The 21081-nt window shown below is 37.1% G+C and overlaps 1 protein-coding gene across 2 annotated transcripts in view; it reads right to left on the reverse strand.

The window, feature by feature from the left end:
* LOC132862323 (uncharacterized) overlaps positions 1–21081 on the reverse strand; it is a 34315-nt gene that overhangs the window by 3566 nt on the left and 9668 nt on the right. Inside the window, exons 2-6 of one of the 2 annotated variants that reach the window (XM_060894289.1) lie at positions 17307–17480; positions 11023–11068; positions 10846–10933; positions 6441–6901; positions 4157–4276 (exon numbers count right to left, since the gene is read on the reverse strand). In XM_060894289.1, the coding sequence (XP_060750272.1) occupies positions 4157–4276; positions 6441–6901; positions 10846–10933; positions 11023–11068; positions 17307–17419 (828 nt within the window). In that variant the 5' untranslated portion in view covers positions 17420–17480. Of the gene's footprint in view, positions 1–4156; positions 4277–6440; positions 6902–10845; positions 10934–11013; positions 11069–17306; positions 17481–21081 lie in introns of both variants that reach the window. The other variant, XM_060894288.1, reaches the window with a different exon arrangement.

The raw sequence follows: 21081 nt of genomic DNA on the forward strand, positions 1-21081 counted from the left end.
AAATGCCGCTGTTGAGAATGCCTTAAGAGCGTTCATTTTCCAACTTTGTCTCTCTCTCAGTTCAGTTCATTTCAGTTTAATTCAATAGTGACCAATTCAATATTGGTGCAATATTGTTAAAGCAAGTAAATAGATAGGGATATGCTTAATTAAAATATGTAATCCTGTTCTTTGAACTCCAGATAACTGCCAGGGGTGGTGTCTGAATACTGTCTTGTGCATGTGCATGTCCAAACTTTTACCATAAAGTCACACAGTGACCATTTGACCTTATAAAATGGCATCATCAATTGTCATTGTTCCCTTTTGGAACCTTCTCTCAGATTTTGAGAGAAGCATAAGATGTTGATGTACAGATGATGTACAGAATGCCTGTCTGTATTGTTGAAGACAATGAAACATAATTTGCAGGACAAGCTTATTGCTAATGTATACACTTTTCCCAGTAATTGCTGGAAGGTTATCGTCAGCCAATCAGTCTAAAATGATACTCCAAACATTCTGTCTGGGCCCATATGAGTTGGTAAAGGGCTCCAATGAAGGGAGAAATCCCATGACTGACTCCTGAGGAGCAGAGTATATATATGGTGCCTAGCTCTGTTATCAACATTGCTACGAGCTTTCAGCATACAGGGCCTTTGTAGTAGGTTTCTAGCACTGCTGAAGTGCTGTGTCATAGTCATCTGTCTGCACACCATATCAGGGGCCAAATCAGGGGCCAGATCAAGGGGTGCAGAGTCAGAGCCTGATCTCAGTGCCACACACCTCGTCTGTGACTTGTATGTCTGACAAAGATTTCAGGGGCCTCAAGTTGACCACTGAGTTTCTAGTGCTGAATGCTTGGTAGCTTTAGCAGAGTCACCGAAGGATGTATGAATGCAAACAATAGGCAGCTAGAGCAGTTGTCAGAGGGATGTTTGGTTCCACGATGGGCAACCATACTTTACAGTGATTTGACTCTTTTGTTTTTGCCAGGCTGAATTTCCCAGATCTCCTGCACCACCTCAGTACAAGCACAACTCTACTGGATGCATGTGCTGCTTCAACAGCAAAACTGAGATTCCACATAAGGTGACAAATCTTCTTTAACCTTTTGCCATCCTGGTGATTTTAGGCACCTGACTGTTGCTATATTGTTGACATAATCTGTAAGTGGATTTTTGAAGATGAACTAATTAATGAACAAGAAGGACCTAAGGGTCAGATAGGCTCAGCCATGCTGCCATAATTATAATAGGTTGATGTGGTTTTTCTTCATGACCCATGCCTACAGAATGTTGGACATTTTCACTGGATGAGCATATGTTCCTGCCTGTGGAAGTGCAAATAGTAGAACAATCTGTACAGGAACAAGTTTAGATAAATATGGAAAATATATGTATAACAATTATTAAAGGTATTATGTGAAGGTAGTATGTTCATAAGAATAGCATATGCATAAGAATATGTGAATATGTGCCTGAACCTGCTGATTCTGTTACAGATGATCCTGTATCTCCTCCTAGATGGACGAAGGTTGAACAGTTTATGATTAGGGTGAAATGAGTCTTTGATGATTTTGTGTGCTCTGTGCAGACATATACTGTGGTGATGAGACTCAGAGGCCTGAAGCTGTGTGCCAATTATGCATTGGACGGTTTCGCCACCCTTTGCAGTGATTTCTTCTCACACACTGTGGAGTTGCCACAGTTTTATAATCAAAACATAGTTATTGGAACTCTATTGTTTTTGTTAGGATATTCTTCTTATTATAAGAAAAAGATGCCACCTGAGTGCAAGTTTTTACAGTTTAAACCATTTAGCTCGGCCGATTTAGGTTTTTTGCTGATTTGTAGAATATAAAAAACCTTATGCACATTTCACTACTGCAAGGCTTTTTCTTCTTCATATATGTGGTGCTAAATGTTCCAAGAAAGTGTGAACCTCAATAATTATGAAAAACATGTTGCTATTTGAAAACAATATGGCAGCCACATGTCAATTAGTTCCAACAAGCTGGAGCTTAATCTAACTGTAAAGATGAAAGATGAAATATATACTGTATACAGGACAAGACTGTGAAGTCATATGCAAATTTTGGGGCATGAATATAAATAGGGGTCAGCAGTGTTTGTTATTATGCATATATGTTCTAATCTGTAAGGGCATTTTTAATGATGAGCTAATTACTAAAAAAGCGTAGCTATCATCAGCCAGCTTGATAAGGGTGTCTGCCATATTCTATAAACGTATGTGATAATCTGTAAGTGGATTTTTGAAGATGACCTAATTAATGAAAAGACTTCAGTGGGCATTTGACGGGGTTAACAAAATGAATGAAAATCGCCATGAAACTTCAACTGTAGGTAACTACCCACTAATATGTGATGCAATTTCAATCTAATCAGCCACTATTAGCCTATTGGCCACTAATATTCTCATGGAGAATAAGCAAAGAAACAAATATATATATGTTATCTTAAATATATTACTGTATGTCAATTTGCTTAATTTGATAATAAGCAAAACATACTTTGTGAACTAGTTCTAGGATTTTTTTTAACCAATCATCAAAGTATTGATGTCAAATGACACAGAAGCATCTACTGTAAAACTCAATAACATTAAAAACATTGCAATTTTGATTTAGAAAAAACATGGCTACGACACATCACTTAATTCTTAGGAAGCCTTACTGGCTTTGTCAAGTAGCTGTAATTCATTCAATATGTATTTAAATCAAACTGGAAATACTTGTTCAGTACAAGGTTCAAAAGACATCCACAAAACTTGTGGCATGATCATAATGTACAGAGGAGGCACATTTCCAGCCCAAGCAGATGTTTCTCAAGAGCAGTAAACCCAATCAAGCTGATATTTGGTAAGTGAATTTTTCATTATACTTAATTATTGAAAAAACATTGTCCAATCAGATTTTAGCAGGCATTTGACAACATTCCTATTAAGCTATTGAAACAAGCTCATGAATCTTGCAACAGCCCGAAAGTTTCAGGAAGGGAAACAGTAGCTAATGCTCTCACTTAAATTGGCCACTAGGTAGCGCTATTTGTATTCGTACACACAAAATCTCTTGGAAGCTGTAATGGTTAATTTGCTTTTTTAGCTTCATTGTTTTGCTTAATCCATACAAAATCAACTTTTGGAACATTTAGCTTCATGCAAATGATCAAATATGTGATCAATGCATAATATGTGAGCTTTTGTAAACTGTATGTCCTTCGATTTTTGGATCTCCTACACAGAGAATGTGAAACTCAATAATTGTCAAAATGGACTGGCATATATAAACAGGCATAACATGACAATCTATTCTTATGAGATGGAGCCTAATTCACTCAAGTTGCTTTAACTCACAATTGTTTGGCACAAAGCTTGAAAGGTGAATGTAGATATGTTAATTAGACCTGTCATCATACACAGGCAAGGGGCCAGGTTAAATTCAACTAACAATTTCTTAGGAAATATACATCCTACTGACCTTATATTTAGTACACTGAATATCTGTATAAAAATATTAGCCACCATCAGCCAATCAGCATAAGCAGGCAGGGTTAACACTGACCTGTTGTCATTAAACTTGAAAGATATGGTTATCTATGGACACACTTGTAAACCATTCAAATAACTCGAAAACAATATTCATATTTTTTTCAAGTATCTATCTAGAACGTTTTAATAGTGATTTCTTCCCTTTATAATCTTATGGCTCAACACATAGAATCTTTTGAACTTTTGAGCCACTCAAATAGCAAAATATATGAGCATTTAAACAATATATATATATATATATATATATATATATATATATATATATATATATATATATATATATATATATATTTGCATTATTTGATTTCATGTATTGTTTGTTGAAGTAAACAGTGCAAGACTGCTATTAAAGCCAGCAACAACATGTGGAACATCAGACACTAAAAATCTACTCTGACCTCTGAGTAATATATTAGAGACAACTGTGTGTGTGTGTGTGTGTGTGAGAGAGAGAGAGAGAGAGAGAGAGAGAGAGAGAGAGAGAGAGAGAGAGTGAATGAGTGGGCATAAGTGGTAAGTGGTCAAGAATGCAAGAAAAGATCAAAATCTTAAGACCCTAGCTTAGTGTTGCGATATGTCAAATGTCAGAAAAGCACTGTGCTTTTACCTCTGTGGTGCTGGAATTGCTGTGGCCATTCTCCAGCAATGGCCCTCTCAAAGAGAGAGTGTTGCTCTCTTCCGGAGGCTTCCATATGTACACCTCTCCATTACCCATGGACACTGCCCCCTAGTGGTCAGACATAGAGTTTAGGCATAACACTCAAAAACACCTGCATAAAACACCTGCCTAAAATTGTCTAGGTCCCCTTTGCTGACAAGGCAAAACCTCTGAACATGTGCTGTGATGTCTGGTATCAAGACTTTAGAAACAGATACTTTAAGTCCTGAGAAGTGGGGCTTTCATGGATCACACTTGTTTGTCCACCATAGACAGATCTGGTAAATAAAATAAAAAAGATGAATAATTGTTGCAGTGTGGCAGGGCACATGATCCAGCTGAAAGAGATTGCTGCCATTAGAGAACACTGTTGACATGACGGGGTTTACTTCATCTGTAACAATGTTCAGATAAGTGTTAAGTGTCAAAGTAACATCCATATGAATGTCCGAAACCAGTATTTCATAATTTGGATCTACTCTGACCCAGTTGTCTAGTTATCACCATTTAGTCCTTGTCAAAGTTGCTCAGATCCGTATAATTGCCCATTTTTCCTGCTTGTAGCACCTCAACTTCGAGAACTGACTGTTTACCTGCTGCAGTATATCCCTCCCCTTGACAAGTGTCATTGCAATGATGTTATTTACATTACCTCTGTCTCCTTTTTACATCCCATATACACATAAAAGCATGAAACATGTTTATCACAAAATACTCAAAAACCCTGTCTGTAAAGTGAATATTTTATAACCGTTTAATATTCAGTAAGTATAGAGGTAAGAACTGCATAGCAACTGAAGAAAATTTATAAGCAGGTTGATAAGTCTTTGGATATTTATTTCTGTTCTACCTTTAACACAAAACAAACAGTGTAACCTATCGAAAGCCGTCTTACATAATTACTTCATTGTTTGCTGCATTTGCACATGCACACAGATCTGCACATACCCATTTACAGGCTCAAATATGAAATGCACTTAGCATTTGGAAGCATCTGTAGTGGTGCACAACTTTGTAGCAGCAGGAACACGTGCAGAAGTGTGAGTGCACACATACACACACGCTGTCTTTTTTGTTTAAGAAAATGTTCTTGTACAGGCTGACTCGAAAACGTAATATGGCAATTCAGAAGATACATTTAACAACTGGAGCTAATATTACGGTTGCATTAAAATATACTGTACATAAATAAGAAAGAATATAAAAATATATTCACATTTACATTTACAGCATTTGGCAGAAGTTTTCCTTTGTTCAGCCTCAGTAATACAGCATCATACTCTAGAGACATTGCATTTTGCTATTTTTTTTAAAGTTATTTCCAGTGCAAGAAGCTTCTAGGTTTAGCAAATTATTTTAACTTCTCTCCAGGGTTTAATGTGATGATGGGAATAGACATTTGTGCCTGACTACAGCCAAACTTGATTTGTCAGTGTGACTTTAGTAAGTTTAACTAATTAAGCTTTTTTTCAAATGTTTATTTGCTTGTAACACAGGAAATTGATGACAAACAAATAATTTTTCATCTAAATAATCCAGCAATTGTGTCTGTGACAAGGATAAATGTACTTTGGAAAGTTAGAAGACATAAATAGTTGCTCATCTGAGTAATATGGTATTAATATGGTACTCTTTACCAGACCTTTACTCCTACCCTCGCTCTCACACTACATGTTTATTCAGTATTCAGCTAACACATCTAGTATTCACTATCCTGTTCATCCAATCCAATTCATCTTGTCCTGTAATCCCACCACCTGACAGTAGATCAAATCCCTTACACAATGCCCCAGACCATCTCCCAAGACCACCTCCCCATCATCACTATTATCATTAACCGACCCATAACTAATTTTTTTATAACTTTTTTTTACAAATTGCACTCAAGGAAAGGAAAATTATAAAGGAAAGTTATAACCATCCTGAAAAAATGGACTCTGGATCTCTCAGACATCAGCAACTACTGACTGGCATCTCTTTCCTTTCTAAAATACTTGAATACACTGTCTTCAAAATATTGTCTCTCTATCTCTGATAGGGAGCATCATCAGTAAGAAGCTCCATGCTGCTAGATCATGCAATCTGTCAGCAGTCCTCACCCTTGATCTTTCAGCAACATCTGACACAGTCAACCACACACGCAGCTTTACTACAAACATTCATTCTTTTTCTTTTGCTCTCCTTCTTTGAAGGGGTTGCAACTTGGTGAGGTACTCTGTATCTGTGTGCTTACCTTGGGGATGTTGGGTATGTGGAAAGACTCCATTGTTTGTCTGTGAACGGTGCTACTGGATGACTCTGATGTATTTTCCTCCTCTGAGCCTTCCAGCCTCCTCCCTCTCTCCAGCCTTTTTACCTTCTTTACAGAGGCATACTCGGCCATCACGTCGGCTTGCCCTGCCTCAATTTTCTCTCTACTCTCCAATCCTTCTTCTCCTGCTCCTTGTAAGTTTTCAGGAATTGTTTGGCTTTGTACTGAATTCAGGGGTGGAGCTGGGGGAGGAGCTCTCAACACACCAACCTTCTCATATAATCCTTCATCTTCTGGGTAGAGACGGTCACAAACCACACTCTCACGGCCAGTGGGAATACAGTTCAGTTGGTAGGCAGAGATTGGAGGGTGGAGGTCAGAGGTTGAGTAATGACTTCGCAGCAACAGTAGGTCCATGCTGGCTGGCCGATCTTTAAGAGCACCTGTCAATACAATATGTTATTCACTAAAAGTAGTACATGGACTTGTCATTGTACTTGATCTATAATGTATAATCATTGCTAATAATACACTTCTTCTTCCTACAGTACTTGCATTTTATACAGTCCTGTGCAGATTACTTCTGGATGCCTTTAGATTTGCACCCATGATTCCTGAAGCATGTTCATCAAAAATGTACATACAGTAAATATGAGGACAAAAATTCTCTTAACCTTTAATCAAAATATGGATCACAGATTACTTGATTAATAATGTGATGTGTTTACAAAGAAGAAGACCATGGCCCTCATTTATAAAACTTTGTGTGAACTCCATAGTGATGTGATGAAGTGTTTTGTATGTACAAAACCAAGGAATGTGGGTGTAAAATAAAAATCAGCTTTATTAAACCTTGTGTATACAAACCAGTAGCACAGAAAAAGGCTCTTAGAAATTTAAATTGGCCCATTAGTCAGTCATCATGGTATGGACATCAAATTAGTATACTAATTACTATTCCTATACTGCTATTTTAAAAATGTTGGTTCAATGCTTATATACGCTCTTAATTTTGCATCAGAGGTTGCACATACATGTGTGTCTTGGAATGTGTGTTTTAATAAGGTTGAGTTTACAATGATTTAATTGACAAAGCTTTACTTTCTGAGAGGGAACACACTGAAGAGCTAACATTAGTCTCTGCTACACACATGTGTAGAACATGTGTGTTTAGAACATTTTTTTCTTTCAGTAAGAAAAAATATGCCTTGTTTGATAATGTAGATTTTATGGATTTTTGCAATTGAAATGAAAAGAAAGAATTCTTTGTTGCCTAAAAAGCACATACAGGGTTCCCACTCTTTTTCAGAGATCATTTTCCAGGACTTTTCCAGGACATTTCAAATTTAGCAAAAAAGACAAGGATCACAGATTCACAGCCTAAAGTAATATTTTCTTCTCTCCATAAGTCTTAAAAACAACGTACACTTTATGGCTATTACTTAACTATACTTTTAAAGTCATTTTGTCATGTGAATGAAATTTCAACATTTATAAAATAAAAAGACTGCACATATTAATACCCTTTCCTTTCTCAGGCCAATGCCGTCATGCATGCTTTAGTTTGCTGTGCATTCCCCTTGCACATGATATTCAGATTAACAAGGTTCCTAGCACCTGAAACCGCCAGCGTCATCCGTCACAGCGAGATTAAACAGCATAACAAAAAACCCGTCAAAACTCAGCATCCCTGAACAGAGCACTTTCTGTTACTAATTGTTTCGACCAGTTGTAAACTGTTCTTTAAATGATCAAGAACATTTAAAAATAGAGATGCTCCGATCAGTATTTTTGGGGCCGATCACCGATCACCAAGATCATGATCTGCCGATTGCCGATCACTGCCGATCACAGAATGGCAGAGGAATGGGAATCTTTTATCTATAATCTAGCAGAGCACCATTTTTAGAAATGAAATTAACTCTAAATTAACTGTATTGAGAAAAAAACTGTAGAAATAGGCTACAGTCAAGATGAACCACCAAGTGTTTATTTTAGAAAATGAGAACTTAAAGCTACTGTAGGCCATCTTTCCCAAATAAGGCAGAGTAACTTAAAATTATTCCAAACAAAGAGGGGTCAGGCAGACCAACACACATCAGATCAGCTTAATAGGATGTCGCCTCTTAATACACTGATTACATTTTATAATTGCAAGCAAAATGTAAAAATTGTTACACCAAAACTGGCTACTGCCACAAAGGACAAAACTATGGCAAGCGTTTTTTTCTGTTATTATTATGAACGTCTGATGTAGTTGAGGAACCAACTACATCAGATCCAAAAAATAAAATAATGAAAGCTACTGTAAGCCAATGCCATCCTTTCTAAATAACAAGGCAGAGAAACAAGGAGGCCAAGCAGGTAGTTACCAACCAGATGAACTTGGGATGGTATGAGGTTACACAGGCCCAGGCTACTTGTAAAATGTAAATAAAATTTTTAATATATTAAAATTAAACAATTGGCCACAAAATGTTTCAGACCAAAACATGTTGGGCCTCGGCCTACTAACACAGAGTACAAAATCCTTCATGTCTCAATCATAAAAGACATCACTCACACTCACATCACTACTAGTTTAAATGCATCACTCACAGTCGGCTGGTTGAGGGATGGGGATGTTGTTGGCTTCGGCTGGTTTAGTTTCTCATACTCGGCATATTCAGTTGTATGGCGTGTTCTAAGATGCCTAATCATGTTAGTGGTATTAAAATGCCGTTGCTTGCTTCCACCTCGAGGGATTTCATCACGACATACATTGCAAACTGCTAACTTTACGTCTTTATCGGACACTTTGAAAAACTTCCAGACGGGAGAACTCATGTTGCCACTGGTAAGCGCCGCTCTGTTGTTGTTTACCTGTGCGCCGTGCATGCACGTGTGAAAAAGTCGCGCGAGTAATTTACGTCACGTGATCGGCTTTTTTGATCAGCGCTTTTGGGGTTCACCGATCTAGCTATTTTTAGTCTATATCGGCCGATCATGATCGGTGGCCAATCAATCGGAGCATCACTATTTAAAAATAATCATTTTCCAGGACAACAAGATTTTTTCCAGGACAATTTATGTTTTCTTTCATTTTCCATGTGTTTTCCAGGACTGGAACATTGGTCATAAATTTTCCAGGATTTCCAGGTTTTCCAGGACGCGTGGGAACCCTGACATACTTTGACTTCAACACTTCAACACTCTAATATTTATGCAGTTGGTTTTTTAACCTTTATCCTTTGAATTTATACAATGCATTTACATTCCATTTTTATGCTCCTACTGTGCATTGTTGATTATGAAATAATTTAGCTTTATAAAATTAGATTATAAAATTTAGATTATAAAATACTTATAAGCTTTAATGGCTTAAAATTACAGTTTAAATATTCATTTATTTACAAAATAAGATTTTGTAAAAATTTGGCCACACATCTGTATAAACTGACTAAAAATTTACAAAGGAAATATACATTTATTTAATATTTGGGCAAACATAACCCTCACTGTTCTCCAAAAATGATTATTTTTAACATTTATTTTTTAAGGTGGCTATTATAGTTTGAGACAGGGAGCCTCATTTACCAATCTATTAGTAAAACTTAGTGTACATGATTGTGTAAGCCAAACTAAGCTAAAATATCCACTGGAATTATAAAAATGTGGCAAATGGAATGAACATGTAAGACAGCTTTCATCCTCTGAAAAAAAATAACATACTGGTCTCTAAATACATACAGTATTACATTGCATGTAATTGAAATAAATAAAAAAATGTAAACATAATCTGTATATTAAAAATCCAATAACCCATCTGAGGTCCAGCAAAAATAATTTTAATCCAAACTATTTAGGTTTACATTTGTTACATCTTCCTATGAACAAATGTACACACACTCATGAGTATGCATATGAAACAAAGAATTGCTCCAACATTACAAGACTTTTACAAAATATTTTCTGTGTAAATGCCTGTACAAATAACTGTTAAATGAAAGCAGCTTTGATGAATGAGGCTTGCTGTTGTATTTAAGATAGTTCCCTGGCATACTCAGGCATGTTTGATACAGAGCTTATCAGGAAGTCACAAGGCATTTGGTTTAAGTCCTGGAATGAACTCAACTAGCTGAGTAAACTGTACAAGTTCAAGAGTTGACAAACACAAGTTATATTTGTTAAACTGTTATTCATTGTTGTTTGTGAATAAAAATAAAATATAGTAAAGCAAATAAATTATAATATATAAAATTAAAAAATGTAAAAAAAAAAACAACAAAAAGTAAACATTCCCAGCAGCGGCCCCCATATTTTTTTTCACATTTTTAGAATTTTATCACATTACACCCCAATCTCAGATGCAGACAGACAGACAAATGCACACATACTTTGCACTCACCTCTTGCACTGCAAGGCATTCGATGCATCTCATGCAGACGTGTGTCTGATTTACTCATGGAGTTCAGCTTGGACTGTCGAAGAACACCCTGAAAAAAAGGCATACTAATTGTGTGCATGTTCATCTGTGTCCTGCTTTAATGTGTGCCTGTTATCACTGTTAACTCACCATGTCCCTCTTTTGACTCCCCATACTGGCATAGCTGTGTTTACTTTTGCTTTTCCTACAACAGAAAATTAGCTAGTTAATGCTAGAGAAATGAGAGTAGGGAGAAACATGAGCCTTAAAGCTAGAGAAACATGCTTCTTTTCTCCTTTTTATCTCTCTTTTTGAAATCTTCTGCCTTTCTCATGTGTTTTTACACCCCTCATTATTTTTCAGGTCCTTCACACTTCCCTCTGTTTGATCCTTCTCTTATTCCATTTTTCTTCATCTTTATGCATCCATGATGCTTTTATGTGAACATTAAAAGACTGTAACACTTTGTTAACTGTACTCACTGTTATGTCACTATCATCATTACTGAGTGATTACAATTTGTGTCTGCTGATTCTGTTAAATTGATAACAAAATCCAATTTACCCTGTTTACTATTGTAGAAAAGATTTTAAAAAATGTACAGTTTCAGTGCACTGGGATTTTTGTTGGTATTGAAAAAAATGATTCCTGAGCCTCTGGGATTCACCGTAACAACCATGTCATATGCCAGCTCAGATATGCCAAAAAGTAATCATTCAGTATTAGCTGGCTGTCTAATAGCCCAGCAGTCTAGGGCATGCAGTGGTGCAACTATTTTCCTTCAAGCAGAACATTTTAGCTAGCCTAACTCTTAGGTGGGATATATGGGTTTCTGTTTATGATAAGTATTTAAATTCCAAACTCTTGCTAAGAAATTTGCTCTTCTAACTCATATTCTAACAGTATCACATTTATAAACCAAATAAAATAATTTTATCTTCATAACAGCTTGTAGCAGTGAGGGTATGGTCGAGCATCAGTGGATGGAGAGGAGGCGGAATAAACCAGCAGGTAATGCATGATGACTTTTACCTGTGTCTTATTAATACCAGTTTACTTATTTGTATTTGTGATTTCAGTCTCCCATAAGCAGGGAGAGAGAGAGAGAGAGAGAGAGAGAGAGAGAGAGAGAGAGAGAGAGAGAGTCTGAACAGGCCCAAGTCCTGTGGTTGTGCTGTTTTTGTTGGGTTTTTAAAATGTCTGCTGACTGTACTATATTGAAGGAAATAGTTGTTTTATTTAGAAATTTAATTTATAACTCAGAAGGATGACAGCTGAATAGGTAAGATCTCAAACACCACAGGAAAAAAACATGAACTAGAACAACTTCCCATATTGCATCAGTTTTCTTAAAGGGGAATGCACTCTTCTCTATCCACTCTATTCCAATTCCCTAGTCGACAGAATATGACAATTATGGTGGAGGATGGCGCTCAATTGTGAGGTACTTCCTAAAGAGAGGTGTTCACCCACAGTCCCATCGGAACTTTCCTGTAGCTTGGCTTTCTCAGTTGTTATGAGCTATACATCCACTGGCATTTCAGGCATTACAATTTCAGGAAAAAAGTCAGAAAGGTCATTAGGTTTTTGACACAATGGTTGCAAAAGAAGCACTCTTCCCCATAGCATCACACTCCACATAACATGTGTGGTGACATAAGGCATTAGTTTAAAATGGCCTCAGCAAGGGTTTATGATCAGTGCAAATCATAAAATGGCAACCCAATAAATACTGATAAAATTTTTGACAGTAAAGATGATCACTAATGCCTCCTTGTCCATATGGGCATAGATTTGTTCACTGGAAGAAAACATATCGGTAGATCACTAACACTAATAATCAGTTTATAACAAATTGCCTGTTTCCAATTGCCATGTAACAGATTGGTCAAAAAGATAATGTAGAGGTTCCAGAATAGTGGCCTTGTTGGCTAGAAAGTAGATGTAAAATTTAAGCAGTCTCCTGTAACCAGATCCCACTTAGTATTTTCCTGAGAGGCTGTGCTTTCCGGATAGCCTCAAATTTTTATAGGTAGGTTTAATACTATTCCTAATTCACCTGGAACCCAGATTTGTAACCTAACTGACTGTTAAAATTCTTGTCTCCCTCTGCAGTCCAGCTCCTCCAAAGCACTCCAATACAGTGCATAGCCATGTGTTATGGTCTTCCATGTTTTTTCTCAGTGGATGTCATCCAAATAAGCTTGGACTCCTTGGACTTCCATAAGCAGGGAAAAGCAATTGATTCCTTTAATGTTTGGCCACATTATAAACACACAGGTTGACACACAGTGGTTTAAATGTTTCCACACCTGTGCCTCATTGTTTTTGTAATTAGTGTCCGTGCATCAATAGTCAGTAAGTTTCTAAAAGAAACTGCTAATGGACCTGCGTAATAAGGCAGTTGAACTTTATAAAGCAGGAAAAGGATATAAAAAGATATCTAAACACTTAAAAATGCAAGTCAGTACTATTCAAACTCTGATAAAGAGGTGGAAATTAAGATGTTTTGTTGATACTAAGTCATAGTCAGGTAGACCAAGAAAGATTTAACCCACTGCTGCCAGAAGGATGCTCTGGAAAAAATTGTTGTTGTTGTTTCAAGGAGCTGCTTACATTTCTGGCATTTAGGAGAGAACCTTATCCAGAGTGGCTTACAATGTATACAACTGAGCAGTTGAGGTTTAATGGCCTTGCTCAGGCACCCTGCAGTGGCAGTTTGGTGGTTAAAAGTACATCATCTCCACTGTGGTTAAAAGTACATCATCTCCACTGTAAAGCATGGTGGTGGATCTCTTATGGGTATTAGGACTGTGTGAGCTCCAGTGGCACAGAGAAGTTAGTAAAAATTGATGGCAAGATGAATGCAGCAAGTTATCAGAAAATACTGGCAGATATTTTGCATTCTAAAGCACAATAGCTGTGCATGGGACACTCTTGGATGTTCCAACATGACAATGCCCTAAGCAAGGTTTACCCTCCAAAGCACAAGACAATGTTGACCCTCTAAAGGCTACAACAGAAAAAAGTGAAGGTTCTGGAGTGGCCTCCTGACCTCGATATTATTGGGCCACTTTGGGGAGATCTCAAACATGCAGTTTGTGCAAGACAACCAAAAAAAATACAGAAACTGGAGGCATTTTGCAAAGAACAATGGGCAGTTATACCACCTGAGAGAATTAAGGACCTCATGCACAATTATTAAAAAGACTGCATGCCATAATTGATGCTAAAGGGAGCAATAATATTATACTACTATAATACAATTAATAATATTAAGAACTAAAGTTATGCAAACTTTTGAATGGGGATTATTTTCTTATTTTTTGTTTGCTTATTGTGCCATTCTGTTATGCCTTACATATTAAATCAAGTTAATATGTAGTCACTTCGCTTGAGTGACTAATATCACTCAAAAAATTCAGACTATGAATATAAAAGTAACAGTTCGTTAGCTAATCCTGTATATAACCATATTATAATAATCAGATCAGCATTTAGAATGTTTCTCTCCCCTTCAAGAGACATCTAATTTTAATACATTCCTTTTCAAAATCACAAACTTGCATACTAGATCTCATAAATACATGTTTCTTCAAACAGATAATACCAGTAGCAATCAACCCTTTTCTAAAAATAATAAATTGTTCCAATAGCACTGGCTATATAGCTAAATGTTTTAAACTTGCAGTTAAGGAATCCCTGACCAAAAAAGTAAGCCAATATCAAATCTCCCCTTTATCTAAAAAATGCTAGAAATATTAGAAACAGTTATGCTTATACCTACTTAGAACTGACATTCTTGAAATCATTCAAGATTTAGGCCTCATTGTAGCACAGAGACAGCATTGGTTAAAGTGGTAAATGACCTACTACTGGCCTCTGATCAGGGTTGTGTCCCATTGATGGTGTTGCTTGACCGTAGTGCCACTTTTGCACCATACCATTGATCAAACTTCTCTATTCATACCAAGATTGTTTGGTGTTTCACAAGGTTCTGTTTTGGACTCTCTGCATAAACAAGCTCCAGTTTCTTCCAGACTAGACGATATGAACGCATTATCCCTATTTTAACTACACTAAATTGCCACACAGATTTTGATTATATATTTTTTATTTATATTCCTCCATGTCTATTTTGATTGAAGGATACAGGCTATTTGTTGGTACCTCAAGTAGGAGTTATAGAACAGCCTTCCAATTAGTGTCTCTGTGTCTCTGAGTCTCTGTGTTTAAATCTGAAAACTGAAAACACATTTGTTTAGGCAAGTTAAAAGCCTTTTCATTGGTAAAGTAGTGAATCTGGAGGGTTCATTGGCATAAAGTGTTTTAGTTATCTAGGATGTTTAGATGTTGTTGTCCCCACTCTGTCATGTTAACTTAGGTTTGTAGACCTTGGGCCCCCTCAGGTCTGTCACAATCTGGCTCTCCCTATTAATTATGCTGTCATAGTCTTTTCAGAACCCCTGCTTGCACTTTGCACATGCACATGGTCCTTAAATATTACATGAGCAGAAGCATACTCAATATTCTTTCTCTCTCTTACAAGCTACACATGCTATTCCTGAGATGCTAGTGAGTTCCTGACTACTTCCTCTCTGGACCTGCCTGATCCATCCTGTTGCCCTAATTGTGGTTGGAGTCTGATCACTCTGATCACTTTATATTCTGAATTTATATATTCCTGTAAAGCTGCTTTGTGACATTGTCGACGACATACAAATGTTTATGATATACAAATACAATTTAATTGACTTGAACCTTCAGACAAGTGACATGGACATGCTAAATGCCCAATGCATGATAATGGGTGTTGGTGTTCATATCCTGTGTTCAGTTCAGCTCTATGCATACATAGATCCTAATTTTCTTTTGTTGCTAAAATACAACAAAATGTGGTCCCAAATCAGCTCTAGTGGAACTTAGAAGCAGAATTGGCAGAACTGGCAAACCAGGCAAAACTTTGAGAAAGGCTTATTTTGTCTCTTGCACCTCATTGCAGCTTATTTTGGATAATTATTGTGTTAGACTGTAAAGGAGCCATCAGTAGTAGATGTCAACCCTTCAAATTCTGATGAGTGCTTGGAGTTGGTGAGTAGTGTCTGATCAGTTTGCAGAAAACTGTGCAATATGCCGGCATATTTATTTTTCAATTTATTTTTAATTTTTTTTTTGTCTATTTGTATTTACATATGTGTATTTTTTATTCTCATCTTATTTTTATTATCTGTGTTTTGTTGTTGTCTCTGTGTTCTGGAAGCATACGACACTAATACAAATTCCTGGTATGTGCTTTCTGATTCTGATGTCCTCCTGTCTGTATACAACCTGTTACCTATGATGTAATTGGGTAAGATGACATGTTTTCATTGACATTGGGAATGTGCAAAAATCTTCTCCAGATTGAAGTGTGTGAAGAAAAGGCTTAGGACCTCTACTAATCAGGAATAAATTGAAGTTTCCTGTTAATGTCAACAGAAAGGGAGATAGAACATTGAAAACATCATTGATAATTCTGCATTGATAAAGGTGTACTGTCTTTTGACACCTGCTGACCTTCTATGATCAGCCTTTTGTTTACTGTTCTTCAGAGTATTGTTTGTCTCTTGTTTGATTAAGGCTTGATGTTCTGTGCAAAGCCATGTAAGCTGATATAAATAGTTTTTCTTCACTACCTTTTCATTGTTTGGTTATATTTTTATGTACTGACCTGAGTCTAATAAATTGAATTTAGGAAAGAAAAAATAGGACCAGTGATTTTAAAATTTGTTTTGGGTGTCTGGGTTGGCTTGGAAGATTGTGAGACTCCCAGGCTGAATTAAAGCTCACCCCTGTTTTTTGGCTACTCTCCCACAGAGGCCATATCTATAAAGAGCTCACATCTAAACAGGTTCTCCTATTTCAGTAAATAAGGTTTCTATTTAATTCAGTGTTGTAAGTGGCACATTGGACACTTCTTTATAAATGGTCCCTCTTACAATGCATTTTGGAAAGATCTTAAACAGTTCTTTGGATATCTAAATCATTCATTTCATTTTATTTCTGTAAAGAGTCAATAAAAAAATGGGGCAGAAAAAAACCCATTCTAATATACATGCATTTTTGGTAGGGACAAATCACTGCATATTACCATTGAAACAATATAATCAATGTTATTTACTACACCTATCATGTTATGGCTAGTTGATGTAAAACAAAAACAAGCCTTACTGTTCCATTGCATTCAGAGGGGAGTTTACTTTTGGCCATATAGTGTACATGTTAAAACTTCACATCATTTTACCATTTAACCATTTCAACTAGTGTATATTCATTTTTTGTTAGACAACCATCTAACCACCATTGCCATCATTGTACTTTAATAGCATATAGTCCTGCTTCGTATAATATGTGGTACCAAAATGAGAAAAATGTAATGTTATTTTGAACTAGACTTCACTTACGTATGACAGCCCACACACACCAGCACAATCAGGATGGTGACAACAAAAGCTGAGGCAGCAGAGATGGCCCCCAGAACCAGCATTTTACCATAAGGGAGGGCCAAAATATCCATGGAGGACCAAGTCTTAGAGGAACATATACAACTTCTACACACTGCACACAGACTTGTGGACCTGTGAAAACAAGAATGAGGCTGAAATAAAGGTAATGTTTCTTAAAATGCACAATTACAATACATACATAGTAGAGTAAATAGCAGTTATGGTAATTTAACAGAACATTTATTGTCATATACTGTACATATGCAGTACAATACAGTAAAATGATTTCTCCATATCCAATCTTGTCAGAAAGCTGTGAGTCAGGGTGCAGTGACATCCCAATACTGCATCCTTGGGGCTGTAACCCTATGTTTAAAAGCTAAAAATGAATTACTATCCAGTGAAAAGTGTGATGAACTTTTTTTTTTCAATTAGAATCAACATGATACTTCAAAGTAGTGTTAATGCTTTTCTCCAAAGTCTGCATATCTACAGTAATGCTCTTCACAAATGCTATTAACCTGTAGTTAACTGTTTAGAATATTTGATGTTTTACCCGAAAGTCCATGATACTACCTAAAGAATTCATATGGAGCATACAATATTTATTTATGGTTACTTGTGCTGTTTGTGTGTGGCCCAAAATAGGACAAATGTATCTAGAGTTTACTTGATGGAAAATAGTGCAAAAAAACAAAACCAATGAGTGAACAAATTTGTTGTTGGAAACACACTGTTGATTGGAGCAATCAAAAGAAAATGTCCAGCTGCAGAGAATGATATACAGTTGGGTCCATAAGTATTCGAACAGTAACTTTTGCAATTTTGCCTCTGTATAACACCACATGAAAAATAAATAAAGTAATCTATATGTTACCGAAGTGTTTATGTCCAGCTTTAATTTGAGGGTATTTTGCAAAAAATATTAAATTAATCATGTAGGAATTACAGCTATTGCTAAGGATTGCAGACACCAGCAAGACTTTTCTAACAGAATGCATCACAAACTTGATTGTGAACAGTACCAAGCACATAAGACAGGCAATCCAAAGTGTGGTGCAATCAGCTGAGTGTACGATCAGCTCTGAGTCCCTTGACCTGTAGACCATTTACAGAAAGCAGTGCTGGACAAAGGCCAAGAAGACTGTGAAGGACTTTAGTTATCCAAACAATGGACTCTTAGCTCTGTTGTAGTCAGGGAAGTGCTTCCACCCAAAATGTCTCTCCATTTTTTACAGGCTCTTAAGAAATTGAAATTGTAATCAGTTTCGTGGCCAGGTGAAGGCTAGTCTCCTTATGCCTTCTTAGCACCACTGTTTAAGTTGTCACTATAATGTCATGTCATTAAGTTCATTAAAGGTATTTATATTTTTTCATCTGGCCTTCTGGTCCATCAGTGTGTACTACACTATTAGAGTTCGTTGTTTAGGCAGGAGAACTTGTTTTAGCTTACATTTAATTTTAAACATGTCTGATTATTATTTTCTAAAACGGTTTTCTGAAATAAGATTTGCTATAAGGATAATTTTCCTCTTAAAGGTAATTAACACATGAGTTGGAACAATCTCAGATTATTATAGTATTATGATTTAGTGCGTTATTACACTGTCCAGTTATATACAGTTATAGACCGTAATGAACAACATATAATGTACTCACATTGTCACGAATACAGATGCTTGGAAAGTTTATGCAGGTTGATTTATTCAGAGCCATTCATAAAAATAGGATCAGTTTACAATATTAGGAACAGAAAAATATCTGCCACATTGGGTTTGGCTATGGATACTACGCTATGGATCCAGCGGTGAGGATTTTATGCCTTCATCAGGGGAATCGGCCCACTGAGGACTTCGTGGAAGAATTCTGTGAACTTTGCTACAAGGTAAAGTTTAATGACTCGACTCTCAAAGACATTTTCCATCTTGTTTTATCGAGGGAAATTTCACTGTTAACCCATTAAGTACCCCACACTGAAATCTAGAACAATCCATAGACTTTGCTTTGAGGTTGAGTGGATCTGATTTCACTGTGGGTGTCGTGCCAGCAATGCCAAAGCCTGCTCACATCATGCCTGTCATGCCAAAGCCTGCTCACTTCATACCTGCCATGTCAAAGCCTACTCACATCATGCCTGCCATGCCAAAGCCTGCTCACATCATACCTGCCATGCCAAAGCCTACTCACATCATGCCTGCCATTCCAAAGCCTGCTCACGTCATGCATGTCATGCCAAAGCCTACTCACATCATGCCTGCCATGCCAAAGCCTGCTCACATCATGCCTGCCATACCAAAGCCTACTCATGTCATACTTGCCGGGTCAGTGCCTGTTCACAACATGGCCACCACTCCTGAGCCTGCCAACAAAATGGCTGCCAGACCCTCAGCCAAGATGGCTGCCTCAGCAGAGCCTTCAGCTGTCATAGACATTGTTTCAAAGTCTCCAGCCTTTAAGGGCGTTATCCCAGAGTCTTCAGCCATCATGGACGCCATATCAGTGTCTCCAGTTGTCTTGAGTGTATACACCCCTTATGTCAGTACGTACCGCTGGTATCCCTGTAGTTGTCGCAAGCCAAGGGGTCTCAGAGGTGGTCTTACTGCAACTACAGTTCATGTTGCTGCTATGGCCATTTGGTGTGTTTAGGCTGCATATTGCCCTTCAGCTCAAGAGGTCAAAATGCCACTTCCACACAAAGATCTGATCCTGAGTTCCCCATCTTTCATGATGCAACCATGGATGTCCTTTCTCAGTTTCCCGTTTGCAATGATGCGACCACGGTGGTCATTCCTGAGTTTCACACCTGTCATGATGCGACCACATGATGTATGCCATACTGTGACCATGGAGGTCATTCATAAACTTTTTGCTTTCTACCTGTTCAGCCAGTGCTCCGTAATCTGGGACCACCACCACACCCTAACCCTAAGCTTCTGCCCCAAGGCCCAGGTCTGCCAATTTTTTTTTGCCAAAGTTTGTTGTCGGTTGTTGTCCTTAATGGCTGTTTCATGTGCTCATGTTTCTCGTCCTGTTTGTCATTGCCCTTCCCTGGATTACTTTGTGTTTTTGTTTAATAAATCATCTACCTGCACTTGGATTCTCTGCCACAACATTACACGATCAAAAAGACTTTAGGCAAAAAGCAGGGTTTAAAAATGCACAGGTTGAATGAGATACAAGCTAGGCAAAAACATGGTTAAAGAGCAGAAGATACATTTAGTCAAAAACTGGAAAACGAAAAGCAGGCTTTTTTCAACTGAACTGTAGGTATACTTCACAAAGAAAGAACTAAAATGATGCTTTTAAACAGTGCTAACAGAATATATCAATTAAACATAGGTGAACATATTCAGAAGGATGTTTACTAGGAATGAGTGTGTACAGGTGGTTGCTGGGAGTGTGAGTGTCTCAGTTAGTCTGCAATGTCTGTAGGTGTGACAATCTTTGAGAAACAATTATTCCATTATTTAATTTGGATTTTATTACATAAGCAGTATTTATAACATATGTTTTTTTAGATATAGAGCATTGTTAGATATGTGCGGGAGGAATTTCTAGAATAACAATATTTTGTAGATTTGAGTAGCTTTTGAAAGATAGCTTCATAATTTACATTTCTTTAGAGCACAGCAGCATAACTGCAAAACTACAGTAGATAACTTGGGTCACACTGTACCCAACATCTGTGACCATTAAGGTATGTGTCACCTTTCATGACAAAATAGAAGCAAGT

Source organism: Tachysurus vachellii, chromosome 19 (genome assembly GCF_030014155.1).
Source record: "Tachysurus vachellii isolate PV-2020 chromosome 19, HZAU_Pvac_v1, whole genome shotgun sequence".
NCBI lineage: Eukaryota > Metazoa > Chordata > Actinopteri > Siluriformes > Bagridae > Tachysurus > Tachysurus vachellii.